The sequence below is a fragment of the Pelodiscus sinensis genome, chromosome 1, assembly GCF_052426305.1.
Source record: "Pelodiscus sinensis isolate ZL-2025 chromosome 1, ASM5242630v1, whole genome shotgun sequence".
Lineage (NCBI taxonomy): Eukaryota > Metazoa > Chordata > Testudines > Trionychidae > Pelodiscus > Pelodiscus sinensis.
In genome coordinates this window covers 341,241,082-341,254,333 of record NC_143052.1, presented here as the reverse complement: position 1 = coordinate 341,254,333, position 13,252 = coordinate 341,241,082, and the positions used below count along the sequence as shown (strand labels likewise).

The following is a 13,252-nucleotide window of genomic DNA, read 5'->3' as shown; positions in this document are numbered from 1 at the left end:
ATGAAGCTGTTAACAGATAAGTAATGGAAAGGCCTGGCCAGTCCTGTGAAACAGAGAGGAACCTCCTGGCTCCTTTCATCCTGCAGCTGGGAAGATGGCGAGATTTGCCAAGGAGAGCAGCAGAGGGCTTCACTGTTAGGTGCCTGGGTAGAATCCTAATCCAGATTGATGGCTGTTGCCCGTGGCTACCTGATGGCTGTCTAGTGGCCTATGTGAAGTGAGTGGCTTGTCTCTGCTCAGTTCCCTAAGGGATTTTGAAGCGGCTGGCCCAGGCACCTGATGATGACATCATGGCCATTGACTGTTGTTCAGGCAGGGGTGCCGATTGCACCGCCCCGCCTAGGGCGCCAGCTGCTGCAGCCAGCCTTGGGCCGCTCTTGGTTGCCAGGTGTCTGGTTTTGATCCGGACAGTCTGGTATTTGAGCTTTCTGTTCAGGAAACAAATTGAGAAAATACCGGACATGTCCAGTATTTTCTAATTAAGTTTTATTATTATCATGAGTATCAGTACGTAGTTGCGTACTGCCTGGCTGGTAGACACTCTCACACTGCGTGAGCATGTGTACCAGCCAGGCAGTACACAACTACGCAGTAGAGAGGAGCCGGGTGGGGGCGGGGCTGGGGCGGGATGGAATCCCCGGGGCAGGACTCGCCCGTGCGCCCCACCGGGGCCATGCATGGAATAGGTAGCACCCCAGGATCTGCATGCACCCGGGCCAACCCCGCTCCCCGCCGGCCAGTTCCTCCCTGGCCAGCCCCCTCACTAGGACCCCCTCCCAGCCAGCCCTGCTTCCCGCCGGCTGGTTCCTTCCCCCGATCTCCCCCCGGCCAGCCCCGCTCCCCTCAACCCCCTCCCGGCCAGCCCTGCTTCCCGCCAGCTGGTTCCTTTCCCCAAGCTCCCCTGGTCAGCCCCGCTCCTCCCGGCCAGCCCCGCTCCCCTCCCGGCCGGCTCCCCTCCCCATCTGAGATCAAGTGTGTCCAGTATTTTTTTGAAATCATCTGGTAACCCTAGTGATAGACAGCTGACTAGGAAGCCAGGCTGTGCAGTGACCACAACCTCTTATGCAGTAGACATAGCACTGGCCAAGAAAAGTGGATAGATTCAGCACTTCTCAATGGGCCCTGCCAACAGACCTCCAGACAGGAGTTCGGCAATATGCCCTGTCTACTGTATTCCTACCATTGCTGCCCCTTGTGGGAGATTAAGGGGAAAAGCCTCACTTCGCCCTGGAACATGTACACATGGCTGCGTCTATCCTTACGCGTCGGGGTAGCAATAGTAGGAATACAGTAGACAAGGCACTGGTGGCATCTTAATTGCCATGATGTGTAACTCCTTTAAGAGCTGGCCTAGATGATTGGTCCAGGGCTGCAAGCGGTATGGGCCCATGGTGCCTGTGCTGCACCAATATAAGAGCACAGTTTCTCGGCTCCACCAAAGTTCGGGGCCAGATCTCTCCCCCAGCCCTGCCTGCCCCTCCCAGTGAGTCCCCCAACCCTGCCTGCTGCCCTCTGTGATTTAAAAGGGCCTAGGGGCCCCTTCCATCCCCACCAGCAGCACAATGGGGCTTCAGCCCACTCCACACTGCCTCCAAATCCAGAAGCAGTTGCCAGCGTGTCCCAGTGGCGGGAGGGGGGTCTGCACACTGCTCCTGCCCTGAACTGCCAACAGCCAACTGGAGCTGCAGGCAGCAAAGTGCGGAGACCCCCTCCATCTCCACCTCCACCTGGGAGACGTTGCCAGAAGGGTGTGGATCATTAAAAGGAAACACCCTGGTAAGCACCTTACCCCCTCCTGCACCCTGACCTGCTGGCCCAGCCTATAGCCTGTACCCCAACTCCCGCCCAGCCTACAGCCTGCACTCCTTCTGCACCCAGACTCCCAGAGCCTTAGGAAGTGGGGAGTGGAACTTGGACCCGTTCTGGGCACCACCAAAAATTCTACAGACCTGCTGCCCCTGGAGAGGTCCAAACACCAGCAGTTACTGGCTAAGCACTAAAGCTGTTACAGGGGGGAATTTTGGAGGGAAACGTCTAGTGTCGAAAATCATAGAATCCTAGGGCTGGAAGAGACCTCAGGAGTCATCGAGTCCAGCCCCCTGCCCAAAGCAGGACCAACCCCAACTAAATCAACCCAGGGCTTTGTCAAGCCAAGATTTAAAACCCTGTATGGATGAAGATTCCACCACCTGCTTACACAACCCGTTCCAGTGCTGCTTCACCCTCCTAGTGAAATACTTTTCCCCAATATCCAACTTAGACCTCCCCCACTGTAACTTGAGACCATTGCTCCTCGTTCTGTCACTCGTCAGTACTGAGATGTGCCTCTCTCCATCCTCTTTGGAACCTTCCTTCAGGTAGTTAAAGGCTGCTATCAGATCCCCCCTCATTCTTCTCTTCTGTAGACAAATGCCCATGGCTACCCTCCTGCATTTATCTGAATGTGTGATGATCCAGTACATTGGAAACACGTTTCAAATCACTGCTTCAGTCCAAATATGGACAGTGGCAAATGCCTGATTGCTAATGCAGTCAGATACTTTCACTATTGAATAGCATCCAGTATCACGGGGTTGTGCTGTGTATCAACAAGCACATCTGTCCTGGTCTTTGGAGGGATACTGGGGATGTGATTATGCCATTCAGATTGTTAAACCATCTTCAGCAAGGTTTTCAAGTTCTATTAGTTTGTCTGCTGTGCTTCAGACACTCTTAAATTCTCTCCTCGTCTTGTCTTTCAGGTTCAGCGATGCCTCTACCAGCCTGGTTCAATCTGCTGCTTCTCTTTCCGTGCATTGGTACTATCAAGACCTGCTCCCGAGGATGCCACTGCGAAGTGGAGAGTTTTGGTCTCTTTGACAGCTTCAGCTTGACCAAGGTGGACTGCAGTGGAATAGGCTCACACATTGTTCCCGTCCCTATCCCACTGGATACTTCCTATTTGGATCTGTCCTCAAACAAACTGGAAAACATCAATGAGTCAATGCTAACCGGCCCTGGTTACACCACCTTGGTGAGCCTTGACCTGAGCTATAATAAAATTGCTAAGATCTCTTCCACAACCTTCTCCAGGCTCAGGTATCTGGAATCCTTGGATCTGAGTCATAACTCTTTGGCAGTTCTTCCCGAGGAATGCTTCTCCAGCTCTCCCCTGGGGGACATAGATTTGAGCAACAACAACCTCCTGGATATAAGGCTAGATGTCTTTGCTTCCAGAGGTCAAGGGAGACCCATTAACGTGGACCTGTCCAACAACATGATCAATACAGTCTCAGGACACTACGACAAAAACATCCCCAACATCCAGAGTTTAAATCTGTCTGGAAACAGACTAAAGACTGTGCCAAATCTCCAAGGGATTCCTCTGCGATACTTAAATCTCGATGGGAATCCTCTGGCTAAGATTGAGAAAGGAGCCTTTGCAGGACTGAGGGATTTAATTCATTTATCTCTTAGCAGCTTACGGGGCTTTAGAGATCTCTCTCCTTACAGCTTCAAAGAACTGCCCAATCTCCAGGTACTCGATTTATCCAGCAACCCCAATCTTAAGTCGTTGAGTGCCGAAGTCGTCTTTGGTCTAAGCTCCTTGCAAGAGCTCAACCTGTCCAGTACAAGTGTGTCCTTCTTGCCAAAGACGGTGCTGAAATACTTACCTACCATCAAAAGCATTACCTTGGGGAAGAATGTTCAGTGTCTTAAGGTGATCAAGGAAGGACAGTATCACCGACAAATTGGGCTGACCAAAAAAGAGGTCCTCAGTTGTCATGACAGCCATGGGTCTGTAGCAGCAGCATCCTATGTCTTGTGATGAAAGTTGAGGGGAAGAGGCTTGGGGGGACGAAGTGAGATTGTACAGCTATCTGGACTGTCATGACCTGCCGCGTGCCTTTCGTAAATAATTTTGTTAATAATTTATACATTTGTATATGCCAATACTTGATGATGTGTGTCTTTAAATTCTGTATTCCTGACCACCATTTTCCATCACAGGCAGGCTGCTGCCTCTTGATTCCAGCAAGCATTTGCTGGTGATAGCATGGGAGCCCCAAATGGTGTTTGCTGTGAATGGGAAGCAAGTGGTGTTTTGATGAAGGGCAGAATGTCTGGGGAGAAGATGCATTCGGCCCAGGTTTACTCGCAGGAGCAAAGCTAGTCCTGTCTACAGCATGCACCACAATGTGTTAACTCTGCAGTCATTTGCTTACAGATCCATGCTTTATCCATCTTTCCCTTCCAAGAAGTGCCTTCCAAATGTTGCCTTCGTTAGCAGCGCCCTGCTCATTGTCACGCACTTTCAGGCTGAAGCAAAAGTACTAAGCAAACCTAAGGACAGGAAGCGCCTAGTAGTGCTTAGATGCTATTTGCATAAAAAGTGCAATGAATACTTGCTACTGGGGGACCATTTTCCCCTACCTCAGCCCAATACTTTCTGCATTAGATCCTCCGCTGCAAATCCCGAGGGCCTTCTGATGCAGATGTGCTGAACTGAGTTGTCTGTCAAAGAACATTGAAACTTGTCGCTGTGCCATTCGAAGGACTGAATGCTGTTTCCATGGGCCCAGCTCTCTCCCCCGACCCCTCCCCCCACGGTCTGTGAGTGTGGTTGAACAAAGCCTGCATGCGATAAGGGCAGGTTGTCTGGGAGTCAGGCTCCAGCAGGGTGAATTAGATTGAGTGGTGAAAGGGAGAGATCAGTTGTAAACTAAATTAAAAACTCCCTCCCTTTCCTGGGCATTTAAAGAATGCTGGATGAGACTCCCTGTCCTGATAACCTTATCAAGCCAAGAGAGAAGCCCCTGGGACTAAGAATAAGCCGTTTCCATTCTGACTTCTTCAGCCTGATAAGAACATGTGTGCTGTTTAATAATGCAACTTCATGCCAGAAAATGTGTTTGGAATACATGGGGGAGGGGAGCAGAAAGCTCCAGCCTCACAGCCTTGGGTTACTGGCACCCGCTGGTTGATGGAACAAGGGAGTAGCACGCTTGCCTGTTGAGGGAAGAACCCTTTTCGGGGTCTGCTGCTCTGGGTCACTCGTTCTGGTCTCTCGTCCTTGGCAGCTAACTCAAGTCTGCTGAAATCAAGGTCTCCAGCATACAGAGCAGTTTTAAGTCAGCTTTGCCCGGTTGCCTGCATGCTGAATGTAGAGAAAAAGCCAGAGCAGAGGAAGTTGGGAGAGGCCTCAGGCAGGGAGGAAGGAACAACGCACAAGCACTGGCTGTGAGGCAGGGAAACATAGCTCCAACCAACTGGGGGTGGGTTGGGAGGGCAGATGCTACTTGAGAACCAAGTTCCTGCTCTGTGAACTGAATGGGGCATTTTGACCCGGATCCCCAGAGAGACTCAGCCAGCAGTGGAGTTATCTGCTTACCTCAGCTCTGAACCGTGCCCGTTCTTCCTTGGGATGGGGAGGGCAGAAGGAGACAGCATGGACACAGTCTGCTCTCACCTGCTCCAGTTGTCCACATGCAGCGTAGCCCCACTTTCACGAAAGGAATGGGTTTGTCTTTTAAAGACAGTTTGTTGAGCCCATGTACAAGCCTTTGTGACTGCTCTTAATTTTAACTTCGGCCGTGTGGGAGGGGGTTGGTTTACTTTAAGTCCATCAGGAGCAGGTTTAAACTAAACAATAAGCCACTTTGAAACCAGAAGCAGCTGGTCCACTTAGGAGTTTGCACCAGATTAACCAGACTAGTACAAATGGGTGTGCCAATGATCCCCCAATTTTATTGAAGTCTGTCTTGAATCAGTATAAGAGAGATTAGAATTTGGCCCATTCTGTAGCCAAGTATCCAGGGTGGCTGCAGACAAGTAAGAAAATGCAAAAGGCGAGGAGTGGGCTGGCAGTCACTGCAGGGGGCCTGGGGTAAACACTAGGGATGTAATCGTGTAGTTGATTTGGCTTATCGGTTGATAAGCCAAAGTTTATAGGTTAATGCTATAAACTACACGCATTTCCCTGTCCCCCTTTTCCTGCCAGTAAATTTTTTAGCAGGCTGGCCAGCAGCCTGGCTCAGTCCTGGCTTGCAACAGATCCAAGACCTACCCCTGCAGCAGCTCTGCATTTAAAATGTATTAGGAGCTGAGTGGGCAGGCAGCCCGACTCAATCCTGGCTCACGCTGGGTCCAGGACCTATCTCCATTTCAGCTCTGCAATTCAAGTATGTTAAGAGCCAGCCAGGTGGGCAGGCAGCCCAGCTGAGTGCTGGCTTACGCCGGGTCCAGGAGCTCAGACCCCCACTAGACAGGGGCTGCTGCCACCCCATGCTGCTGCCTCTTTCTCAGAAGCAGCAGCACAGGATGACAGGCAGCTGGTTCGTGAGGGGAGCTGGTTTTTAAACTGGCTCCCCTTGCGGACCGTCTCCCACCTGGCACCCCGCACTGCTGCCTCTGATACAGTGGCTGCTGACTCCACCCCCGGGGACTATAGACTAGTTGACTAACCGATACAATTTAATGAGGTTACTTGACTATTAAATTAACATCCCTCGTAAACACACTGTCCTCAAAGAGTGGGGGTGGGGAGAAGTCTGTAAGGAGTAAGTGAAGGTACATCTGGTCACACATGTCACTGTTGAGAAGATTCTAATCTATGTTAGAGGAGGAAGGGTGAAAATCTAGTAGACTTCACGCTGGAACAGTTTGCATTCCGGATCAGACACTTCGGTGTCCAGGGAATCCAGAAACAGCTATATCTTCCCTGCTACATTCTCAAGAATAGTTTACTAATTGAAATTGCACTGCCCCAAACCAGTTATCTAAGCTTTGATTTCTGTCGCTATCTTGGAAGGGCCAGATTCCTAGCTGCTGCCATACACTAACCAGCCCCAGCTAGGACATGGCCTTGGATTGTCAAGTAGATTCTCCAGTGGCTTGGTCCCGTATCTTATAACTGAAATTAAACACTTTTTTCAGTGTTTTTCCCCCCTTCACTGGGCCTTTTAAATGCTCCGCTTGCCTTTGGTTATTATGTGGAAACTTGTACATGTTTCTTCAAAGACAACAATATTGTCTTAGATGGGAAGTGATTCTATAAAATGAGGAAGGAAATGAGGAACAAGTAGGAATGGTCTTGGGTTTGTTTGGGATTTTTCTTTCCTAATGGATCCCGCCTTTTTAAGAGAATTTTCTGCTGGCAGAAAACTTAATTTTTAAAATTATATATTTGTTTAATTTTATAGTTCTGTGCATAGCTGGAATGTTAGGGAGATTATATACAGGCTGTAGAAGTTACTGCCTTTGCACCACTGTGGTAAATTTAATACCCAATGTGACAATCCAATTGAAGACTGCAAGATTTACTCTTGTAATCTCATGGTAGCCGCTAGCTAAATGAGTCTTATGAAGGGCTGGTAGATACTGTGTGTGTGTGTGTGTGTGTGTGTGTGTGTGTGTGTGTGTGTGTGTGTGTGTGTGTGTGTGTGTGTGTGTGTGTGTGTGTGTGTGTGTGTGTGTACATACATATATTTTTAGACTCCCTGCAGCATTGTAATGCTTTGTGATTATTCACAATATAATAAAGTAATTTGGGGAGACAAAAAAACAGCTCCTGGGTTTATTTCTCAGATGCGGCAAACTACTTGGAGAGTGACAACTGATTACAAAGCACAAGCTTCTGCATGCCTCCATCCTAGCTGTAGTTCAGATGCTGCATTTTTCTCATGTTCCATTTAAACATCGCCACGCCAGCGGGAATGCAGTGGGTGGTAGGTGCAGAACTCAGCCTATTGTGTTTGACTTGGCTCTCTTGCTGGAAAGAGGATAGTGACAGCAGCTTCACTCTGGTAGGGCAGGGCTGGAGCAGAGCAGCTCACAAAAAGGAATGTTCAAGAGAGGTTTTGGACACAGAGCAATGGAATTCTCACAGAGTGAATTTACTGTTCCAGGGCATGATCCGAAATACCTGGAAGAGTCTCATTGACTTCAATGGGCTTTGGCGCTATTAAGACAATAAGCAAATCGAGAGTGTGCTGAGAAGGAAGTGTGTTCAACCTGTGGAACTCCTTGCCAGAGGATGTTGTGAAGGTCAAAACTTGAATGCGGTTCAAAAAAAAGTTAGATAAAATTCATGGAGGATAGGATAGTGGCCAGGATGACTAGAAATGGCATCCCTAGCATCTGTGTGTCAGATGCTGGGAATGGGTGACAGGGGACTGATCATTTGATGATAACCTGTTCTGTTTATTCCCTCTGGGGCACCTGGCATTGGCCACTGTTGGAAGACAGGATACTGGGTTAAATGGACTTTTGGTCCAACCCAGTATGGCCATTCTTATCTTCTTAATGACCGGCCAGATCATTGAACCATTACTATTATGTCAAGGACTTCAGTCCACATATCGTTAAAACAGACTAAACTAGATTTTGGATTTGACATGCTTTCAGCAAATCTAAGCAGTATCTGGCACGTGTGCAAACCACACAGAAACGTTGGGCGTGCCCATGAGCTGCTGGAACAAATAGGTCTAGTAGAAGCCGTGTCTTAACCTCTGTATTCCAGTTCCCCAGCTGTAAAATACAGGTGATGATACTTACCAGCACCACCCCAGAAAGTAAATTCAACTAATATTTGTGGTCCTCTGACATTATAGTGCAGAAAAGCCTGTACGTTAAAAAAAAAAAAATAGGAACATTGCTGGATTGTGTCTTTTTCCTTGGTGCTTTTCTGAGTCCAGCAGAGGAAGTCTTCGGTTTTTACTTTGTGCGTTATACAATGATACAGTAGTAAAACAAAGATTCTATCTAAACAATTCCCTAATGGGCATACTAGCTGCTGACAATCCCCAAAGATCCCTTCTGTGCTAATCCCACAGAGACAACTAAAACACTTGAATGCACATTGTCTTATCCAGTTTTTTTTTTATATAGTGTTCACGTACCAGGAGTCTGCCACATCTCTTGGGGAAATTTTTCAACTTCCAGCTCTATTAAACTGTGGAGTAATCTTTCCTGGCATTGATCCTAAAGTTTCCTTTTCTCACTCTTGGTATCCCACTTACTCATTTTTTTCAGCTCTTCTTTGAACAACCTCCAGCTTTGTCAACATCTGAATTGAAAAGAAATCCAGAATTCCAAAGGCAGTCAGGTGGGAGCATTAGGAAGAGGGACTATCATGCCCTTGTCCAAGATCAACCATATCTGCAACCGCAAATTACACTGGCTTTATATTTTAAATGGCCACATCATAATACATAAGAACACAAGAACAGCTATATTGGATCAAACCAAAGGTCCATCTGGTCCAGTATCCTGTCTGTTGACAGTGACCAATATCAGATGCCCCAGGGGAAGGGAACATAACATCCTCATGTGATCCCTCCCCTGTCACCCATTTCCAGACAAACAGGCTAGGGATACCATTCCTACCCATCCTGGCTAATAGCCATTGATGGACCTAACCTCCATGAATCTATCTAGCTCTTCTTTTAACCCTGTTATAGTCCTAGCCTTCACCACATCCTCTGGCAAGGAGTTCCAGAGGTTGACTGTGCGCTGAGTGAAGAAACACTTCCTTCTGTTTGTTTTAAACCTGCTACCTTTTAATTTTATTTGGTGACCTCTAGTTCTTATATTGTGGGAATAAATAACTTTTCCTTATTCACTTTTTCCACACCAGTCATGATTTTATAGACATCTATCATATCCCCCCTTAGTCTCCTCTTTTTTAAGCTGAAAAGTCCAAGACTTTTAACAAACTCAGTCCTCCTTGTTTCCTAGGGCTTTTCTCCTGGTTTCCGGTTTCTCCTTGCTGTCTGTGCTGTGATAGGGAAGATTTTCGCCCTTCTCCTCTCCCCCACACTTTTTCTTTTGATGCATTAGCTTGCAGTTTTCTCCTATGCAGATTGCTTTATTTCCTACCCGTAAGGCTGGATTCTGTCTCTTTGCATTTTCCTGCTCACTGTGGTGTTCACAGCAGCACCCTACTGACTTTCCCTTGTGAATGTGGCCAGTGGAGCATTGTATTTAAACAGGATGGTGATGGCTAGGTGCATGAGAGTCACTGTGTCGAGTTTAAATACCGGTGTCCCACGCAGCTGGGAATGGATACATGGTGGGTGCTCTGACCCGAAGACTATTGTATAGATAGAGTTTTCCTGCTGTAACTTGGCACCTTCACACTCATGCTTAAGGAACAAGGCTATGTTGACTGAGATCATGTATGTTACTAAGAGGCAGTAATATTCAGCACACACAAAAATACTGGGACTTTAATATTGTGCTCTACAGCAGCGGCTTCCAATATTTCTAGCATACAGACCCCTTTTCAACCTATTAAAATTTTACAGACCCCCCCCCCCAAACAATATAGCTGTGCCTGCAGCCTGCACATCCCTCAGCCTGTGCTGCTTCCTGAGTGGTGTCCCTCAGCCAGCTCAGAGAGCAGCACAGGCTGAGAGACTTGCTGGCTGCCAGCATGGAGCCTCTCCGCTCCCAACTTTCTGCAGACCCGTCGTGGTACCTCGTTAAAATATCTGGCCACCCAACACAGTCCTTATTGGAACAACTGCATAATCTGAATCTGGATTAATGGGATACCTTGGTCGTATCCTGATTTTCCAGGCTTCCTGGGCCAAGGCTGAATGAAATTTCCTTCTCTTGCTGATTTCCCACCTAGCAGAATAGACACCATGGCTCTGGATGGTCAAAGATTTCCAGACAATATTTAAACCAAAGGAACCATCACGGACCACCAGGGGTCGGCAGACCGCAGGCTGGGAACCACTGTTTTCCAGGCAAAAAGTGAGAAAAGATCCGGCTTTGAGGAGCTTACAGTCAACTGCGCATGATACAAAGGTGCAGTTCCTTCCCAAGCCAGGAACCTTATCGCCTGTAGCAGTGCGAGTTTAGAGTGAAGGGGAGCCCTTCTCTTTTGGAGGGATACTTACTGATGGCTTCTGTCACTGCCAGAAGCAGGAGAAACCTGAGGCCCAAGGCATTCATGAGGAAGCTTGGCTTTTGGGGTGTTGATTTTCTGTTGATTCTAACCCGCTAGTCTGCATGTATCAAGTTCGGTGCCTGGCAGCAGAGGGGTGGAGTTTGGCACATAAGTGCTAGCAAAGGGCTAAGAGCAGCTATGCCATGAACTGGGCCTTGATTTGGGGGCAGGGGATTAGATATCACGCTTCAGATTTGCTAAGAGCCTTTGATTTAAATATTGTCTGGAAATCTTCTGACCATCCAGAGCCATGGTGCCTACTCTGCTAGGTAGGAAATCAGCAAGAGAAGGAAATTTCATTCTTCCCTGGCCCAGGAAGGCTGGAAAATCAGGATGGTTTTCTCTCCACCAAGGTATCCCATTAATCCAGATTCAGATTATGCAGCTGTTCCAATAAGGACTGTGTTGGGAGGCCAGATATTTCAACGAGGTACCACGACCCATTAGAACATAGACTTGCACGAAGCAACACGATGGCTGCTTTCAGTAGAGACCAGAAACATTTTTAGAAGCAGGAAAACCTCCAAGTCAGCTCTCCACATGAGGATATTTAATTAGCAGAAGTGGCAGCAGCACGGAGCTGCCTTGCTCATTCGTTCCACCCGGTTGCAATCTCTGCTTTTGGTTTAGTGCCATTTTTCATCATCTGTTCCGTCCTGCACATCACAGGCCTCAGAACCTCACCCACCCACTCCTGGAATAGACCCTAACCTCTGGCAGGATTTTAAAAAGCCCATTTTCACAAATCCACCTTTCACCAGCGAGTTACCATGCCCCATGTTTGAAAGGAAGGCGAATCTGACATGGAGAAGGGGGGTAAGGAATGCCTTCCTGCCCCCAGACATGGTGATCAGTTGAACCTGGAGTCTACCATGTCTCTTAGGGAAATGACTCCACACATTATTTCATACACCCAAGCAACACCTTTTGTTCAATGGCTCTCCACACCCACACTACACAAATTGTTCCAGCCCCACTACTGTGAGCATGCGGGCAACAGAATCAGACAGCCATGTGGGAAAAAATTCACTGCAGTAACTCAGAGCCCTTCCCTCTCTAGCTGGTTGGGGAGCTTTCTTTCTAGCAGTCTCAGATGGGCCACCTGCTACCATAGGCAATCTTATCATACTAGCCTGTCCCTCAACAGTCCATGGCGGCTAGTGAGTGTATCCGTTCTTCTAGGCCCCGGGGCTTGGCTTGTTGTAACCGTCTCAATGAGAAGAGGCCCGGCCACCTTGCAGCAGAACTTCTCAGCTCTCATTTTAAGGGCTGTCCCGTTCAGTACCCCCAAAGCACTACACCCCAGACTCTGTTAACAGCTCATTTTCCCCAGTTGTCCACTCCAGGCATGCACAGGCGCACACGTTCTGCTGCAAACATCCAGATTGTCAGATGTTCGGCTGTGTGTGTGTTCTCTATGAGCGTGTCCCAGCTCTGTGCAAACCATTGGCACAGAAGACCATGACAGAACTGCCCAGGAATCACAGGCCCATTCGTGGTAAAGGCACTTGGCCAGGTTTGTTCACAAAGCACAGGCCTGATGCCCTAGCTCAGTGATTACAAGTACACTAACACACATATGCCCCTTGCAATGCACTAGCTCAGTTAATAGTAGGCAGGGGCGGATTTACAATGAAACATGGCATGACCCCTCTCCCCAATGACATGGGGCCTCCAAGGCCGGGCAGTCCCGCACTAGGTTTGGCAACCTCCCACTCCTGTGTAGGGGGTGGCCACTCTGTGGGGAGGGAGCGGTCAAGTTTCCTGTGGGCTGTGGGGGGAGCAAGAGAGCAAGGAGGAACATTTGACAAGTTCAGCAATATTGACAACTGAAAGTGCCTCTTTAGAAAATATTACGATGATGTCATTGACGATTTTGTAAAGCAAAAGTGTAGAAAGGAAGCTAGCTGAACTTTTTTTTTTTTGTAAATAGAATAAGTTTCTTCAGAGGAAATTAACTTTTATTTTTCCATTCATCCTGCATTTTGCTTCAGCTACCCCAGACTAACACGGCTACATTTCTATCACTCATCTATACATTTTATTGTTACACGTTTTTCATGTTGGCTTAATGCAAATACAAGCTTTCATCTAGACCAAAAGTTCTCAAACTGTGCTCCAAGAATGCCATTCAGGTGGTCCGAGGAAAGGTTATTATCTTTTTTTTTTTTTATAAAGCGCTCTTATCCAACACATGCATCTGACAAAGTGGGTCTTTGCCCATGAAAGCTTATGCTCCAACACTTCGGTTAGTCTATAAGGTGCCACAGGAGTCCTTGCCGCCTTTGCAGATTCAGACTAACACGGCTACCCATC

The 13,252-nt window shown here is 48.1% G+C and overlaps 1 protein-coding gene across 2 annotated transcripts in view; it reads left to right on the top strand.

The window, feature by feature from the left end:
* Nucleotides 1–7,435, top strand: part of TSKU (tsukushi, small leucine rich proteoglycan) — a 37,093-nt gene extending 29,658 nt beyond the window's left edge. For both annotated transcript variants that reach the window (XM_006133589.5, XM_075919526.2), the window contains exon 2: nt 2,742–7,435. In XM_006133589.5, the coding sequence (XP_006133651.3) occupies nt 2,750–3,808 (1,059 nt within the window). In that variant the 5' untranslated portion in view covers nt 2,742–2,749 and the 3' untranslated portion in view covers nt 3,809–7,435. The remainder of the gene's footprint in view (nt 1–2,741) is intronic.
* Nucleotides 7,436–13,252: the final 5,817 nt, after the last annotated feature.